The sequence below is a fragment of the Dasypus novemcinctus genome, chromosome 6 (assembly GCF_030445035.2).
Source record: "Dasypus novemcinctus isolate mDasNov1 chromosome 6, mDasNov1.1.hap2, whole genome shotgun sequence".
Classification (NCBI taxonomy): Eukaryota; Metazoa; Chordata; class Mammalia; order Cingulata; family Dasypodidae; genus Dasypus; species Dasypus novemcinctus.
The window spans coordinates 15,580,293-15,599,651 of record NC_080678.1 but is presented as its reverse complement, the minus strand read 5'-3'; the positions used below and the strand labels follow the sequence as shown (position 1 = coordinate 15,599,651).

At 43.1% G+C, this 19,359-nt stretch overlaps 1 protein-coding gene across 1 annotated transcript in view; it reads left to right on the top strand.

Moving 5' to 3' along the window:
- The window catches only part of BTBD16 (BTB domain containing 16), a 63,653-nt gene that overhangs the window by 29,362 nt on the left and 14,932 nt on the right, over positions 1 to 19,359 (top strand). The window contains exon 10 of the mRNA XM_058298234.1: positions 2,427 to 2,546. Within this exon, the coding sequence (XP_058154217.1) occupies positions 2,427 to 2,546 (120 nt within the window). The remainder of the gene's footprint in view (positions 1 to 2,426; positions 2,547 to 19,359) is intronic.

The following is a 19,359-nucleotide window of genomic DNA, read 5'->3' as shown; positions in this document are numbered from 1 at the left end:
TTGACCCCGGAGTCCACGCTCTTGACCTCGGGGCTTCCCAGCAAAGTCAAGGACATGGGGAGACTGGGCTGTCCTAAGAAGGAGCCGCGCGTTGGTGCGGGACCGCCAGCCTTCAACCCGTGTAGCTGCCCGGCCCCCGCAGGCCCACGCCACATCGGTGTTCCCGGGTGTCGGAGCTTCTAGGCATTTGGGGAACAACGTCCGTTTCTCGGCAGAGGCTTCATTTCTGGGCCGCTCAGCCTTCTCCTTCCCAAGTCCCTTCAACCTCGTTTCCCTTCGGGTTTCGCTCTCCATTTTGTAAACAGCCTGGAGTGAAACGCACCTGCTTTTCCTGACCTCCTGGGCCTCTGGTTTCCAGCTCCTCTTCCTCTTAGAGGTCACAGCAAGGTTATCCTGTTCTGCTGCCTCCCGGACCTTCCTTCCCAATTCCGTTCTGCTGGAAGCCAAGGTCCTTGTAGCCGCAGGAGGGCCGGGAGCCCCCAGGGCGCAGGGGGCACACCCCTCCCCGTCCCTGCTCTGAGATGCCAGGGGCCTCGCACCGCAGGAGCCCACCCTCCACAGGCAGCCCTGGTCCGCAGCGTGCCCTCCAGGGTGGGCGCCGGTTCCCCTCGCTGCGGGAACGCCAGCGCTCATCCATCTCAGACGTCCCGACTCCTGGAGCTCCGGCTTCCGGCTACCGCAGCGATGACCGATGACCGATGACCGAGCCCTCACAGTGCGCTGGCCCCGGGTGTGCCCAGCAGCCCCGGGGGGGTGGGGGGTGGGGGGGTGGGCGTGGCTACCTGCCCTGTCCACCTGTGGAAAGGCAGGGCCTCGCCTGAGGTCCCTTCACGCACCAAGAGAGTTGGCGCTGGAAGCCGAGGGGCCCCTAAGCCTGTGGCTTTGCCAGACCCCAGCTGTGCTCCGCAGGAGGCCTTCCGTTTTCCTTACTGATGGGCAGGATCAGTCAAGATGTTCTTTTAAAATTTGCAAAGGGAAGAAGACAATACAAAACACAAGTGTACCCACCTCCCCAAATGAACAATGGTAACATTCTATGATAAACACTTCCGATTACAAAATAAAACATTACTAATAAAACAGAAGTCACCTCTGACTCCTCCCCGCCCTGCTCCCTCCCTCCCTCCCTCCATCCTCCCTCCTTCCCTGAAGACAACCAAACCACTGCTAAACGTTTACGTGGATCCAGTGCCTGCGATTCGACTCTTACTACATATACATGCATCCATAAATAATGCATAATATCATTTTGAGAAGGTTTGAACTCTAAATAAGGGTTCTATGTGATTGTAAGGTTTTGCAGCTAATTTTATTCACTGGCGTCATTCTCTATTGTCTTTCCATGTAGATACTTTCCTATCTAGCTAGCATTCTTCTTTTCATAGTTGCACAGGGGTCCATTGAATGAATAAACCATGTTTTCATTCCCCTCCTAATGGCCTTTTGTTTTACTTGTTTTTTGTTTTTTTTTTTTGCGATGGCAAACAGTGCTGCAATGAGCATCTTTGTTCATAGCTGCTTGATCACATGGGCACGGCTCTGTATTCAAAAGGGAACTTTTGTCATTCATATATGATTTTCATAAAAAAAGAAATGTTAAAAGCATTTTTTTTCTCCTAAAGAATCAACACCCGTGACACTGCATTGGCTGCAGGCAAGCCCCAGCAAACACACGCCGGTGTTGGCTTCCGTGGAGGGGAGGTTTGGGGTTTCTGTGATTTGTGCGGAGGCTGAGGCCATCAGAGCTCGTATGTAAATGAAAATTGTCAAACATGTTTGAATTTCCTCTGCGTGGTTGGTTATTCTTCGGGGGGACTAACCTTTCAGCCTGCTGATCCTTGGCCTAAGGGCACTGGTTTTTACTTGAACAGTGATCCTTCATCGTTAAAGAAAACCAGGGTTCTGATTTATGGAGCTCCCAATTGCCCTCCCCTGTTGCTCCTAGCCCCTCTCTGCTAAGATCCCCCAAGAACCTTCTGTGCTTGAGCTCCCTCAGCTGGCGGTGGTTGGAGTCTTGGCCGAGTTCCTGGGCGGACGTCACACCAGGTGGCTCTGTGAGGAGCAGCCCCTCCTGCCGCGCCACCGTTGCCCAGCCGGTGGGGAACCGGCCACATCTGGCCAGGGTGAAAGCCCATGCCTCTGTGGGTGGCCTAAAAACCAGATGAGAGGAAAGAGGCTGTGCCTCTCTGCCCCAAAACAGGGCGAGAGGTGGGTGGGTGACATTTCCATTGCCCTCTACTGTCGCGATTTGGCTTGGGCTCCAGCCACCTAGGACCACTGCACTTGACCCTGTGGTGTCGTTGAATTTCTCAGGCTACCTGCAGCCTCATTCCTAAACTCACTCTTAACTTTTCATTTTCAGGTAAATGGTGTGGATTAAGCATTTGCTATCCCTAAATTTTTTTCTCACTTTTTTTCCCTGCCAGGTTGTTCACGTTTAGTGAGTTTCATCTTCTGAAGACAATGCTCTTTTGGGTCTACTTGCAACTAAACTACAATGTTCAGACATTTCCGTTCTATGAAACCGTACTGGCATTTTTTAACAGGTAATATAACAACATTGATTGATGAAATACACATCTACTTTTTTTGCTTATGATATGGGCAGGTGGGCCTTATCAGTGGTAGTTTTTCATAGCATCATTCAGAGCGGAGAGAATACAGTTGGCTTTACAGGGACTAAAAGTATGGGATAACTTTAAACATCTAGATTACTTGGAAAAGTAAACAACGTGCAGGTTTTGTAATCTGAGATAATCATGTGCTTCTGAAAACTTGTCCTGTGTCCAGTAATAGGCATGATGCAAAAGGCACTCCTTTTATCCAGGAAAATTACTGTACTATGCTGACCTTAAATTACTGCATATTTAAAACATGATTGAGTCAGACCAAGTTGTTTCATTTGTATTTCTTTAGATAGAACACAAAAGTCTGGATTTTCTGGACAAATGTAAAAGCCTCTGCAAGTACCAAGGTTTTATAGAATTTATCCAGTTCCAAACACTCTCTAAATTTATAAATTCCAAAACTTGCGTACCTCAACATTTAACTGAAAAATAACAATTACAGCATAATAGTGAGTCCTATTTAAACATTCCTACTCAGGGCAGTAACTGCTGAGTATTGTCCATGCATTATCTCATTGAATCTGCATCATACTGAGGAGCTGGTTTTATTATTCCCACTTTACAGATGAGGAAACTGAGGTAGAGATTAAATATCTTGCTAGAGAGCAAACAAGTGATAAGTGATGGAGCCTGATTTGAACCCAGATCTGCCAAAGCCCAAGATGCTTTGCTGCCCATTCCTAGAATGGCAGATAGGATTCCTCTCTTGTGCCTGCTTCGTTTGGTTTGGGGGTAGTTCCCTGGGCATCATGTTAAGAAAGATGCTGAGGCTCACTTTCAGTCCAGCATTGTTGTTATTGACCAAGATAAAATTGCCTTGCAGTGCATCTTCTTCCTCTTCACCATGTCTGCCTCTGCCCATAAGTATTTTCTTTCTGTTCAGTCAACAGTGCCCAGTCATCAGTGTCTGCTAAGGCAGCGTGGGAGGGAGGGAGTGACAGCAGTGGGAGCTCACGGACGCCATCCGTGCCTCCCAGGCCTCTCTAAAGCTTTGTGAAATGTGCTTCCATCATGCAAGTCCAGCTGGCTGTGGGATGTGGGGACCCTACAGCCAGCTGCAGGCCCAGGTGGCCCTCAGGGACTCCGCCCTGGAAGGAGCAGCTGGCGGCGTTACCTTCATTGTCAGATTTATGTTCTCCTTCCCACATCAGTGGGAATGGGGGCTTCCAAACACGACCGGTTGGTCAAGGCAGTAAAGACGCTCCATTGCTTCTGCACATGTGAGTTTGGCAGATGAACTCTCACGTCTTCTGCAGGTTAGTAAGCAGCAGGCTGACCTCTGTTTAAGCCAAGGTTCACTTGAGTTATTTCAAGCATGCAATCCATTTCTGGAAGAGCTGTGCACCATGTTCACTCAAGACCCATTTTTTTCCCGTCTCGTTATTTGGGGACGGCAGTATTCACGGCTAGAATTATATGTACTTTGCCGGGTTTCTATATAATTTGCTGTGAACCCAAATGTTTTACATTTCTTTCCCTTCTGCCTTCTCTCTCTCTCTTAATAGCCTATGAGACACTCTTTCCGGTGAGTCACGCACACCAGGAGAAATGGCTGTTTGGCTCCAGGTTAAGGCTCCTACTGAAAACATCTCAGCCCCAGGAGATAGGAAATGAGCTAGGATGCGGGGGTTCACCGGCACTGCGTTTTTAATGTGAAAGAAGCAAGTGGAAAGGAGAGAGTTAGCAGTGTGCACGGAGAGGGACTTGCAGTGGCCTTCCTTGGCTCCCCTGTGCTGGGAACTCAAATGCTCCTCTTGTAGAGTGTAGTGCACACGGCCATTGCTTGCCAATATAACCTTCCTTTTCCTTTCAAATCTCCCTCCATTTGATTTTTTTTTAAGATTTATTTTTATTTATTTCTCCCCACCCCACCCCCTTGTTGTTTTTCACTGGCTGAGTCTGTTCGTCATCCTTGTTTCTTTAGGAGGCACCAGGAGCCCGACTGGGGCCTCGGATGTGGGAGGGAGGTGCCTAATCACTTGAGCCACCTGCACTCCCTGCTTCTGTTTTTTCTCCCCAAGTCTCTTATGGCATCATCTTGTTGCCTCAGCTTGCCACACCTGCCTGTCACGTCAGTTCACTGTCGTCTTTAGGAGGCACTGGGAACCTCTGCTCCCTGCTTTGTCATGTCTCTCATTGTGTTTTTTCTTTTTTTTTAATACCTTTTTTAAGGATTTATTTTTTATTTACTTCTCTCCCCTTCCCCCTTCCCCCCCATTGTCTGCTATCTGTGTCAGTTCACCGTGTGTTCTTCTCTGTCCGCTTGTATTCTTGTCAGCGACACCAGGAATCTGTGTCTCTCACTGCGTCAGCTGTCAGTGTGTGGAGTGCCACTCCTGGGCAGGGCTGTGCTTTTTTTGTGCAGGGCGGCTCTCCTTATGGGGCGCTCTCCTTGCGCATGGGGCTCCCCTATGCAGGGGACATCCCTGCGTGGCACGGCACTCCTTGCGCACATCAGCACTGCGTGTGGGCCAGCTCCACATGGGTCAGGAGGACCGGGATATCGAACCCTGGACCCTCCATATGGTAGATGAACGCTTTATGAGCTGAGCCACAACTGCTTCCCATCGTTGTTTTTTCTTCTTGTGTCTCTTGTTGTGTCAGCTTGCCATGCCTGCCCTTCACGCCAGGTTACTGTCTTCTTTAGGAGGCACTGGGATCCGAACCAGTGACCTCCCACGTGGTGAGCAGGAGCCCAGTCACCTGAGCCACATCCACTTCCCCCTCCATTTGATTTTGATCTCCTCCACACAGCATTTCCCCAGACCACCTGAACCGGCATGATTTCCTTGTTAGAAAGCATTTGCTTGTCTCCAGACCGTCTCACTGCCCTCAGAGCCACTGTGACAACATCTTCTAGCAGAAGCGCACATCTTCTGACTGCTACACAGAAGTGACTCGACCCCTCGTGGGCCTTCCTCCCTCACACGCTCTTTCCTCTCTTTGCCTCCCCCAGCCCTTCCCTCTTGTGAACCTTACCTTGGACTGGGAGAAAAGGTGGGAAAGCACGGGCAGTAGGTGCCCGTCCCCGGGCCGTGCTCCCCATGGCCTCCCGGCTCTGGACAAGTGGCCTCTGCCCCAGCTCGGTGGCACCGCTCAGATGCATCTTTGTCAACAGCCGCCACCTCCCGAGCACGTCCGCCGACTCCCCGTGGCTCCTCTGCCCTCGCCCCAGCCTGCCTGCCCCAGCTCATTCATGGCTCCTTGGCTAAGGTCCTCGCTCCAAATCCTTCCTCACTCCAAATGCCCTAAAGATGACAGCCAAAAGGGAAGCCCACCTTCTGAAGACAAGTGCTCCAGTCTGCCGGGGGCTCAGAGAACATGCAGGCCCACCGAACACTGCCATCGCCCCCCTGGCCGACCCAGGCCCAGTGGACAGAGCAAATCCCAAGGAATTCTTGCCCCAACAGGAGCCACTGTCCTCTGTCTTTCTTTCAATACTTGTTTTTTCATGCGACAGATATTCACTGAACACCAAGCTGTGTGCAAGGCCCCAGGCTGGGTGCCTGTCAATCAGACTCAGGCTATTTCACGTTCCTTTGCTTGAGGCATTTGGCTGTAGGACATGACCTCCCTTTTGCTTTAGAGCGACATCTAGGCTGAGCTTGTTGGTGACACATTTAAAATGGTTTCCAAACAGTTCTCTCATTTAAAAGGAATGCTCACCCATCTGTGCTCATGAGGTATGTTCTCTGCAATTGACAGTGGTAAGAGGGTATCTCGGATCCCTCTTGGCAAAGCTGCCCCTGGGACCCTTGCCAGGGCTGCCCTTATTAGAGAATCAGCCCTACGGTGATGGCCGTGGACTGCCCTCTTTTGTGGGGTGGATGATGGACCTGCTTTTTATAAATGACCAGATTAGGTAAATGCACGTATTTTGGTAGCATAGTTTGATGAACCTCCAATTCATGTATGTGTCCTGCCTCCCCAGGTACATTATAAGCAGCTTAAAGGAAGGGGTTATGCTCCTTTGTCTTTCCCCCACTTGCCTGGCACCTTAAGGACTATCTAAGAGCTTGCTGAAGATGGGATTCTATCCAACCTTTTTATGTTCAATCAAACCCCCCTCAGAGATGTGGATCTTAATATACGATGCAAAATTTGGAGAATACCATGTCTCTAGCAACTTGAAGTGATAGGGATTGCAGACGAATTTTCATTTTTATTGATCAGTTTGGTGCAATGGAAGGAGGATTCCAAGGATTCCGAGGCTGCCTCTGGGCTCAGTGAGAAGGAATGCTGGCTTGGTCTGCTGGGGCTACTGTAACAGTGTACCAAGACCGTGTGGCTCAGAGCAACAGAACTGAGTGTCTTACATTCTGGGGGCTTGGAGGCTGGAGTCAAGGTGTTGGCAGGTGTGCTCCCTCTGACATCTGTAGGGGAGAATTCTTCCTTGTTTCTAGCTGCTGGGATTTCCCTGCAATCCTTGGCATCCCTTGTCTTGTAGATACATCACTTCAATCTCTGCCCATGTCTTCATTGGCCTTTTCCCCTGGGTCTGTCTCCATGTCCAAATTTCTCTCTTGTTGTAATGACACTGTCATATTGGATTAGGATCCACCCTCATCCAGTATGACTTCATCTTAATTAATCACATCTGCAAAGACCCAATTTCCAAATAAGGGCACATTCACCAAGGGTTAGCACTTGGACATATCTTTTGGGGAAACACAATCCAACCCTCAACAAATACCTTGGTTGGTTAGTTGTGTCTGTCTTGGACACAGGTGTGGGGCATGCTGATGCCTGTGCCATATTTGCCTTCCCTTCCCAAGAGTCCCCAGGGCTGGTAGCAGTGATACAGAGCCTCAGAGCTGTGGCCCAAAGGCTTGGGCTGTGAGAAGGCACCTCTGGCTCCCAGTGATAGAGGAGGGATGGGGGAAGTCACAGTCAGCCTGGGCCAGAATTGGGTCATCATGGAAATGGAGCTACAAAGCTCAATGAGACCAAAGGCAACTGTACATCAAGGCAATTTCCAGGCCACTGGCAGGGCCATGCCAGGAGCATTTAGAGAGATGGACAGAGGAGCAAACCCATGTGAGACAGTAAACAGGGCGAGGGAAAGAAAAAGGAGAAGAGGACTATTTGGCCCAATTATCTTAAAGATGCATATATTGATTATTTAATTTCAATGACAGTGATTTATAAGCTATCTCCCAGGATGGGGGGTGTTGGGTCAGCAGCCAGAGTAGACATTTGTGGCCATCACATTTTGGGGACATCCAGAATGAAAATGTCCTTTCATAATGCAGCACTTAGGCCAGCCGTACGATCTTGAATACTGCGGTCCAGCAAATTTACTAAGAATTGGGCTAGGCTGGGACTCTGTGTGGCATTAGCTAGGCCAGCATCAGAGACTGAGGATTTAGAGCATTCTTTGCATAAAGTGAATTGGGTATACCTTTTCTGAACTGTCTGTAAGAAATGCTACAAGTGAGCAGATTTGACTGCTCGCCTTCTCTAGCACCAACTATATGTGCAAGTAAAAACATATGACCAAAATATTTTTTAGAAATATACAGTTTTCTTTTTTAATTTGGCATATTACTTTCTAAAACAAGCCCTAAACTGTATCACCATAAAGTTTTTAAGCTTCATTTTTTAAACTATATTTTTAAAGAAGTTTTAGATTACAGAGAAACTACATCAAAAATATGGGTGATTCCCATATACCCCACCCTCTCCTCCTCTCACATTTTCACCTGTTAATAATATCCATATTAGTGTAGTACATTTGTTACAAATGATGAACAGATATTGAAGCTCTGCTTCTAAACATGTTCTGTAGTATACATTATGGTTTACACTTTGCAACGTACAATTATATAGGTTTTGACAAAATATATAACGGCCTGTACCTGTCTTTGCGATATCATGTAGAACAATTCCAATGCCCTATGTTCCACCTATTCTTCCCTCCCCCTCTCCTCAGAGCCTTTAATCACCACTATCTTTACATTGATATTACAAGTTCTTCCATTATTACAATAATAATGTCTGCTTTGGTCCATGATACATTCACCCCTTATGTTTGTTCATTCGTCAGTCTTGAGGATTTGGGGATGGTGATGCCCCCTTTGCTTCAGATTGAGAGGGGGTTTACATCTTATGGGGCAAATGGAAGGAACTGTTTGCTTGCAATTGTAGATACTCTTTGCCTTTTGAATGGGGGTTATCATCATCATCATTTTGCTAGTTGTCCTAGGTGAGTCTCATGAACTGGAGAGCAGGTGTTGGCTGCAACTCTGCTGAGATTCAGGGCTCAACCAGTTATTCACAGATCAAAGATGTTAGTCTCTGGGACATATCTTTAATGGGTATAGTGCTAATTATAGGTTCAAATAAAAGGAGTAGAAGAATCATGTTTAAAGAAATTATAAATGAGTCTAACTTGTTACAGTGGGGAAATAGGTTCAAGGTAAGGCCTGCCTACAGGTGTTGATTTCATGGGATTGTGTGCCTTGCCACATGTCTCTAGAGCCCTTGGGAGCACCCCTGCTTGAGGCTTTGTTTATGATGGCAAGTCAGTGATATTTCCCTGAGACATGCACTAGCAAAACCTCTGGAATGACCTCCTGACTCACTTTGAAATCTCTTAGCCATAAAAATTCTTTTTTATTTAATCTGTGCCCCCCTTTTGGTCAAGGTTTTTTCCAAATGCATCGCTGGTTTGTGCTTGGTAATAATTCCTTGGTGCCAGGGAGGCTTATCCCCAGAAGTCATGTCCCATGCTGGGGGGAAGGTGCTGAGTTTATTTGCTGAGTTTCCCTTAGAGAGAGACCACATTTGAGTAACAAGAAGGTTTTCAGGAGGTAACTCTTAAGCAATAGATATTATTAGACTAAGTTTCAATTTTACAAGAATAAGGTTCATAAGTATAAGCATTAATTTTGAATGCTTGGCGATTATTCTATTTTCTTTTATTAGGCATTGCCTATATACTCTAGAGATTCTTCCTACTCAATTAGAGAACATAGCAGGACTTCCCAGGATGGGAATTTAATAATTTGTTCGTTACTGTGTGGGATTCCACCCACTGACATAATACCTTGTGTCCTCATGATGCATTCATATTCCATAGAGGCATGCCCACCCCAGGAGCATCCTTCCCCACACATTCCCCCACCACTAACACACTGCACCAGTGACCCTCCTCTGCCATAGTTGCCAAAAGAACACTCTCACCATTGTATTCTCAGCCTGAATCCTCCACCTCCCCAGGGTTCATCTGTCCCTTTCTCTAGCCCTCTTCCCAACTCTATGGTTTGCAAACTTTTTATTCTCTCCCATTTTCTTTCATTCACTGATTTTTTCCTCACCTTCTATTCATTGAATAAATATTTATTAACTGTGTACTACTTGCCAGGGACACAGATGGGAAGTTGAAGGTGCAGTTTTTCTACCTGGCCAGATGTTTAGGGGCACCTTCAAACTCATTTGCCTGTTGTCTAGGTACATGCATATAGGAAGGAATGCATACCTCCCTGTCCCCTAAACACACCTCTGTACCCCACTGTCTGTTTTCCTGGCAATGGTTGTTTTAGAAAAACACAGATTTTCCAGAATTCAATTTAGCATTGCCTGGTAGGAAAAACAAAAATGTAATCAATCTCTTGCCTTCATCCATGAAAGAAAGACCATCATTTCATATCACTTAGCAGTCTAAGAAGTTCAGGAAAGCTCTGCAAACCCACCAATTGGAGAAAGGACAAGGGCAGGCAAATGTTTAACTTTTTTTAAGTACAGTTTTTTTCGATGTATAAAATGCATACAGAAAAGTGTACAAGCATTAAGTGAGTATCACAGTCAATTTCCACAAAGTGAACGCACTTGTGTAACCAGAATGCAGACCAAGAACTAGAACCCAGACCCCCCCCCCCGAAGGGCCTTATCTCTGTCAGAACTCCCAAACCCAAAGGCAAACAATGTCCTGTTTGTTTTTTTAAGATTTACTTTATTTACTTATTCCCTACCCACCTTGCTGCTTATGCTCACTGTCTGCTCTCTGTCCATTTACTGCACATTCTTCTGTGTCTGCTTGTCTTCTCTTCTCGTCTTCTCTGTAGGAGGCACCAGGAACTGATCCTGGGACTTCTGATGTGGGAAAGTGGCACTCAATTGCTTGAGCCACCTCAGCTCCCTGGTTTGTTGTGTCTCTCATTGTCTTTTCCTCTGTGTCTCTTTTTTTTTTGCATCATCTTGCTGCATCAGCTCTCCACGCAGGCCAGCTCTCTGCGCTGGCCAGCTTGCCTTCACCAGGAGGCCCTAGGAATCAAACCCAGGACCTCCCATATGGTTGATGGGAGCCCAATCACTTGAGCCACATCTGTTTCTCACAATGTCCTGTTAAACTTTTCTCTTACTTCTCATTCCTCTGGCCTGTTTCTGAGCTTGATATAAATAGAGTCATATAATATTAATTTTTAAATTTATCTGGCTTCTTTCATTCAACAGTATGTCTGTAAAATCTATCCATGTGGTAGTGGGTAACATTAGTTTGTTCATTCTTATAGAGCATTTCATTATAGAATTCTACCACGATTTCTTTGTCTACTCTGATGTTGATGGACGTTTGGGCTGTTCCCAGTTTTTTACTTTTAGGAGCAGGGTTACTATATACAATCTTGTACATGTCTTTTGGTACATATAATTATGTGTTTCCATTGGGCATAAACCAAGGAATAGAATTACTGTGTCATAGGGTATTGTATTAGTCAGCGTTCTCCAGGGAAACAAAACCGACAAGAGATATATTTATATATAACTGTAATGAGACATTGCAAGAATTGGCTCACATGACACTGTTGGGAAGGGCAACTCCAAATTCTGTAGGGCAGTCTGCCAGCTGGGAGCTCCAATGAAGGATTTCAGTGAATTCCCCAGGACAAGCTGGCTGGCTGAAGTAGAGATGGAAATTCTTCCTCTGACAACTGAAATCCTGAAATCCTTAGTTCTCCTTAAAGAGGCCTTCATCAGATTGGATGAGACTTCTCTCAATGTTGAAGGCCATCTCCTTAATTGATTGTGGATGTTATCAGCCATAGATGCAATCAATTTACTGATGATTTAAATCCATGAAACACCCTCCTAGTAACAATCAGACCAGTGCTTGCCTGACCCAAAACTGGACACCATCACCTGGCCAAGGGGACACATGAACTTAATCAGCACACACTAGGTACGTTCACCCAGTACTCTGAGTAGAAATGATTATAATGAGGATCTTTTTATTGTTCCCATTCTCAAGCAAAAAGCTTTCAATATTTCATGAACCTACATAGTATGGTTACTACAGTTTTGTGTAGATATTCTTTATCAAATTATGGAAGTTATATCTGTTCTTAAGAGTTTTTAGTCATGAGTGAATGTTGAATTTGCTCAAATGGTTTTTATTTTACTTTTTTTTTAGGAGGTACCAGGGATTGAGCCCAGGACCTTGTACATGGGAAGCAGGCATTCAACCTCTTGAGCTACATCTGCTTTCTCAAATGGCTTTTAAGATTCTATTGAAATGATATTTTTCTCATTTTTCCTGATGATCTGGTGAAATATGTTAAATTTTTTAAAAATAAACTTTATTAGATATAATTCAAATATTAAAAAAGCATACATTTTAATTGTACTGTTTGATGTGTTTGATAAATAAACATATCTGAATAATTACCACCATAATCAAGATAGAATTGTAGAATAATTTTTAATATTTAACCAACCTTTTATTCCTGGAAGAAATCAACTTGGTCAAAATATATTATCTCTTTTTTATATTACTGGATTCTATTTGCTAATAGTTCATTAGGTATTTTGCATAATTGTTCAGGGGCAAGATTGCTCTGTAATTTTTCTTTCTTGCATTATCCCTGTCAGCTTTTGGTATCAAGGTTGTGCTGAAATCATCAAATAAATTGTGAAGCATTCCCTTTTTTTTAATTTTCTAGATAAAATTGTGAGACTTTTATTTTTTCCTTAAGTATTTGGATGGATCCATCAGTGAAGCCATTCAGAAATCTTTAGTTACAAAAAGAAGTTTCTTAATAGATATAGAATTATTTGAATTTTATATTTCTCCATGTGTCAGTTTTAATAAGTTCTATTTTTCAAAGAATTTATCCTTTTGTATCTTAATTCATTAAAATGTATTGATATAAACTAATTAACAAACTATCTTATTATTTGCAGAATAACTGAGACATGATAAACTGCACATATCTAAAACACCAATTTGATGAGTTCTGGTGTGCGTACCCATGAAACAACCACTACAATAAAAATAATGAACATATCATCCCCCTCAAATGTTTCCTTATGACACTTCAGAATTCATCCATCTTATACCCACCCCACCCCATCACTATCCACAGGCAAACACATGTCTTCTTTCGATCCCTCTAGATTAGTTTGCATTTTCTAAGGTTATATAAATGGAAGCATAGGATATGTACTCCTTTAGTCTGGATTCTTTTGCTTGGTGTAATTATTTTGAGATTCATCCATCTTGTATGTATCGATAGGTCTTTGTACAAGTCTGTGTGTGTGTATGCTTTCTTTTCTTTGGGGTAAATAAATACGTAGGAGTGGAATGACTGGATAATGGGGAAGATGTATGTTTAACTTTTTAAGAAAGTGCAAAACTATTTTAGTAATTGTACCGTTTTACATTTCCACCAGAAGAACAAGAAGGTGTCAGTTGCTTCACATCCTTTCTAACACTTGGTATGATTAGTCTTTTTCATTTTTGCCAATTTAATGAATGCATAATGATATCTTATTGTGATTTTGATTAGCATTTCCCTGATGACTCATGATGTTAAGCATCTTTTCACATGCTTCTTTGCCATCCATTTATCATCTTCAGTGAAAAGTCTGTTCAAATACTTGGCCCATTTTTTAAAATTAGGTTGTTTGTCTCATTATTGAAATATAAGGTTCTTTATATATTCTAGATAAAAGTCCTTTGTCAGATATATATTTTCTAATTATTTTCTTTTTTTAAATTTTATTTTATTTATTCATTTTTTAAAAAAATATTACATTCAAAAAATATGAAGTCCCCATTCACCCCCACCACCCCCACCCCACCACTCCCCCCACAGTAACACTCTCCCCCATCATCATGACACATCCATTGCATCTGGTGAGTACATCTCTGGGCATCGCTGCACCCCATGGCCTGTGGTCCACACCATAGCCCACACTCTCCCACGTTCCATCTAGTGGGCCATGGGAGGACATACAATGTCCGGCAATTGTCCCTGCAGCACCACTCAGGACAACTCCAAGTCCCAAAAATGCCTCCACATCTCTAATTATTTTATTGATGCCTGCCTTTTCATCTTCGTAACAGTATCTTTTTTTTTTTTTTCTGTTTTTTTTTTTTTATTGACTTTGTAATAATATTACATTAAAAATATATATGTGAGGTCCCATTCAACCCCACCCCCCCACCCCCCCTCTCCCCCCCCAACAACACTCGTTCCCATCATCATGACACATCCATTGGATTTGGTAAGTACATCTTTGGGCACCTCTGCACCTCATAGACAATGGTCCACATCATGGCCCATACTCTCCTCCATTCCATCCAGTGGGCCCTGTGAGGATCCACGATGTCCGGTGATCACCCCCGAGGCGCCATCCAGGGCAGCTCCACGTCCCAAATACGCCCCCACCTCTCATCTCTTCCTGCCCTTCCCCATACCCATCGTCCACCATGTCCACTTTTCCCAGTCCAATGCCACCTCTTCTATGTGGACATTGGATTGGTTGTGTCCATTGCACCTCTATGTCAAGAGGAGGCTCAGATTCCACATGGATGCTGGCTGCCATCCTCCCATTTTCAGTCGTAACAGTATCTTTTGACTAGCAGTTTGAATTTTGATGAAGTCCAATTTATTGATTTTTTTCTTTCTAGTTCATGCTTCTTTAGGAGGCACAAGGAACTGAAGCCAGGACCTTCCATGTGGTAGGTGAGAGCTCAGTCACTTGAGCCATATCCTCTTTCCCTCTAGTTTATGCTTTTCATGTCCTATTTAATAAATCTTTGCCAAAGCCAAGTTCAATAAATTTTTTCTCCTTTTCTTTCTTCTAGAATGTTTATAATTTTAGCTATTAAATTTATGTCTATGATTCATTTTGAGTTGGTTCTTGTACATGGTATGAGATAAGAGTTAAGGTTCAGGCTTTGCATATAGATAACCAATTATTCCAGTATAATTTGTTGGAAAGATCTTTCAATTTCCATTGAATTATTTTGGCACCTTTGCCAAAAGTCAATCAATCATATATGTGTGGGTCTATTTCTGGACTCAATATTCTGTTTCTTTTACTAATATGCCTATTTTATACCAATACTTCACTGTCTTCTTTTCCATAATGACTTTGTAACAAGTCTTGAGATCAGGTAGCAGAAATTCTCTAGCTTGGTTCTTCTTTTTCAAAATTATTTTGGCTACTCCAGCTCCTTTGTATTTTCATAATTAATTTAAAATCAGCTTGTCAATTTCGACCAAAAAAAAAAAAAAAGCTTGGGTTTTTTTCATAAGGATTGTATTAAATCTGCAGAACAATTTGGGGAGAATTTACATCTTAACAACATTGAGTGTTTTGATCCATGAACATAGTGTATCTCTCTATTTATTTAAGTCTTCTTTTATTTCTCTCATCAATGTTTTATATGCATCTTTTAGCAAATTTATCTCTAAATATTTAAATTTTGTGCTACTTCAAAAGATGCTGTTATTTTCATTTCAGTTTCCTTTTTATTTATTGTTAAATTCATTTTGCTCTCATTTTTAAAAAGATTTTTACATGTATATTCAGGAAAGATATTTGTCTACAGTTTTCTTTTATCTTAACATCTTTTTCTGCCTCATAGAATGAATTTGGAGTATTGCCTCATCTTTTATTTTCTCAGAGTTTGTATATAATTGTTATTATTTCTTTCTTAATTACTGGGTAGTAGCCACCAATAAAGCCATCTTGGCCTGGAGATTTCTTTGTGAGAAAGTTTTAAACTACAAATTCAATTTCTTAAATAGAGTTATTTATGTTAGCTATCTCTTCTTGAGTGAATTTTGGGAGTTTACCTTTTACGAAGACTTTGTCCATTTTATCTCTGATGTCAATTTTTTTTTTAAGATTTATTTTATTTATTTACTATCCCCCTACACCCATTGTTTTCACTCTCTACTCTCTGCGTCCATTTGCTGTGTGCTTGTCTTCTCTTTAGGAGACACTGGGAACTGAACCTGGGACCTCCCATGTAGGAGAGAGATGCTCAATTACTTGAGCCACTTCAGCTCACTGCTTTGTTGGGTCTCTCATTGTCTTCCTCCTTGTGTCTCCTTGTTGTGTTATCTTGTTGCATCAGCTTGCCATGCCTGCTCATCTTGCCAGCTCACTGTCTTGCTCGTCATCTCCAGGAGGCACCAGGAACCGAACCCAGGATGTCCTCCTAGGCAGGAGTTCAGTCACTTGAGCCACATCTGCTTCCCCTTAGCTGTCAAATTTTTTGGCCAAAAAGTGCTCACAGCATGCCCTTATTTGCCTTTTGATGTCTACAATCTCTGTAGTAATGGCCTTTCTCTCATCCCTGTTGTTGGTAATTGTATCTTCTCTTTTTTTTCCCTGATCAGTCTAGCTGGAGGTGTATCAGGTTTTTTTAATCTTCTCAAAGAGCCAGTTTTTGGTTTCACTAATTTTTCTTTATTATTTTTTTGTTTTAGGTTTAATTGATTTCCAATTTTATTATTTCTCTTCTTTATTCAGTTTAATTTTTTTATTCTAATTTCTTAAGGTGGAAGCTTAGATGATTGATTTAAGAACTTGTTTCTTTATAAGCATTTAGCTACATCACAGCTATAAATTTCTCTCTAAGCATTGCTTTAATTGCATCCCACAATTTTGAAGTTTGGTTATTCAGTTCAAAATATTTTCTAATTTCTCTTTAGAATTCTTATTTTACTCATGGGCTATTTAGAACTGTGTTCTTCATTTTCCACATATTTTAAAGTTTTCCAGATATGTTTCTCTTACTGATTTCTAATTTAATTCCATTTTTTAAAAGACTTATTTACCTGCTCCCCCACCCCCCATTGCCTGCTCTCTGTGCCTGTTTGCTGTGTGTTCTTCTGTGTCTGCTTGTCTTCTCTTTAGGCGGCACCAGGAACCAATCCTGGGACCTTCCAGAGTGGGAGAGAGGCACCCAATCTCTTGCACCACCTCAGCTCCCTGGTCTGCTGCATCTCATATTATCTCTCCTCTGTGTTTCTTTTCATTGCATATCTTGCTCCACCAGCTCTCTGTGTGGGCAGGCACTCCATGCAGGCCAGCACTCCTGCATGGGCCAACATTCCTGCATGGGCCAGCATTCCTGCACAGGCCAGCATTCCATGTGGGCCAGCACTCTGCATGGGCCAGCTCTCCACTCAGGCCAGCTTGTCTTTCTCCAGGAGGCCCTGGGAAACAAACCCTAGACCTTCTATATGCTAGAGGGGAGCCCAATTATTTGCGCCACATCCATTTCCCTAATTCCACTTTTATTAAAGAAAATACTTTGTATGATTTTAATTCTTTTAAATTATTAAGACATGTTTCATGCTTCAAAATATGGTCTATCTTAGTAAATTTTTCTTTTCAGTGTCTGTTGTATTTGTTGTGCTATCCCCTTTTTCATATCTAATACTATAATATTTGCATTTTTTTTCTATCTGGTGTGTCATTGTCTTTATGGTGCATTGCTTCCCTGTGTGGGGGCCTCACTGTTCTGCACCATGCAGGTCACCATGCAAGCCTGGGACGCCTTATTTCCTCTTTTTTTTTTTTTTACCAGGAGGTCCTAGGGATCAAACCTGGGTCCTCCATATGGTGAATGGGAGCTCAATTGCTTGAGCCGCAGTTGCTTCCCTGCATTTCTTTTTCTCTTCCCTTGATCTGCCCTGCTAAGATTTTATTTTATTAAAAATAAAACCTGTAGATTTTTCAATTGCATATTTTCTATTTTATTAAAATTTTCTTTCTTAATTCCTTCTATTTTCTTTGAGTATTATTTGGTTTTTTACTTCTTATTTAAATTTAATTTTATTTTTTAATTAACTTTTTTTTAAAGTTAATAGATCACACAAAACCTTACTTTAAAAAAACATAAGAGGGTAGCAGATTTGGCTCAACTGATAGAGTGTCCGCCTACCACATGGGAAGTCCAGTGTTCAAACCCAGGGTCTCCTGACCTGTGTGGTGAGCTGACCGGTGCACAGAACTGATGCGCGCAAGGAGTGCTGTGCCACATGGGGTGTCCCCCAAGTAGGGGAGGCCCACGTGCAAGGAGTGTGCCCCATAAGGGGAGCTGCCCCACGTGAAAAAAGTGCAGCCTGCCCAGGAGTGGCGCCGTACACATGGAGAGCTGATGCAGCAAGGTGATGCAACAAAAAAAGACACAGATTCCCAGTGCCACTGACAAGAATGCAGGCAGACATAGAAGAATACACAGCAAATAGACACAGAGAGCAGACAACTGGGGGGAGGGGGAAGGAGAGAGAAAAAAATAAAAAATAAATCTTTAAAAAAAAACAAAACATAAGAGGTTCCCATATACACCACTCCCCACCCCCCACCCCCATCCCTATGTTCTTTTAACTTCTTGAGATAGATATTTAGATCATTGACTTTTGGCTTTTCTTATTTTCTAATTTAGGACTGTAAATTTATTTTAGCTGTATCCCATAAGTTTTGATATTCTATGTTTGGGTATGGTGTGTCAGGCATGGAGATTGGCTTAGGAAACTTTATCTGGCATTGTAGTGTGGGACAGACTGGGGTGGAGAAAGGGGGGAAACCCAGGGACCAGTTACCATTGTCTGGATGAAGGGTCAAGGATCTGACCTATGGTGGTATCATAAGGATGGAGCAGAAAGGGTGGCTGCGAGAGTGAATATGGCAGCAAGATGATTTATTGAATCTAGCCTATCTGGCTGGAAAAGGAGATGAGAGAAGATGGGAGGAGCAGGCCAGATGTACTCATAAATGACATCTGTGGCAGATGATTTTATTTGGAGTTAATTATGGTTCCTTTAGATAGATTAACTGATAAATTGAGAGCCCAGAGTTACGGGTTTTTAAATGCCACCTGACTGGATTGATCTACTGTCCTTCCATACTTGACTCAGGTCTCCCTGAGGAAGACCTGGGAGCAGCCCCTGTCCTCCACAGTCTGATTCATATGCCCATAGTATCCTGTACATATTCTACCAAAAGATTTCTCCCTTTTTTATTTAAAACCTTTATTTTGGTTATCTGATCATAAGTATGACTCTCTCATTGGCCCTTTGCAGCAGGGACCATGTCTTATTAAATTTATACTCCCAGGGCCCAAAATCTAATACCTGTTCAGTAACGATTGAATGACTGAAGCCATGAATGTTCTTTAGTGCATCTTTAATCTCTGAATAAATATTTCAAGGAGGGTCATTGTGACTTTCTTGTAAGCACAGCTGTTTTGTGTTTAATTGAAACAAGTACAGTTTTTGCAAGGCCCATAGTACCTACTCAGGTTTGATAACTTGCAAAAAGTGTCCAGAATATGGAATAATCTCCATACTGCTGTGGATGACTTTGTTTATCCTCATCTGTCTGCTCATCTTCCTCAGGAGGCACTGGGAGGGACCTCCCATGTTGAAGGTGAATGCTCAATCGCTTGAGCCACTTCCACTTGCATCGTTGCAGCTCATTGTGGCTC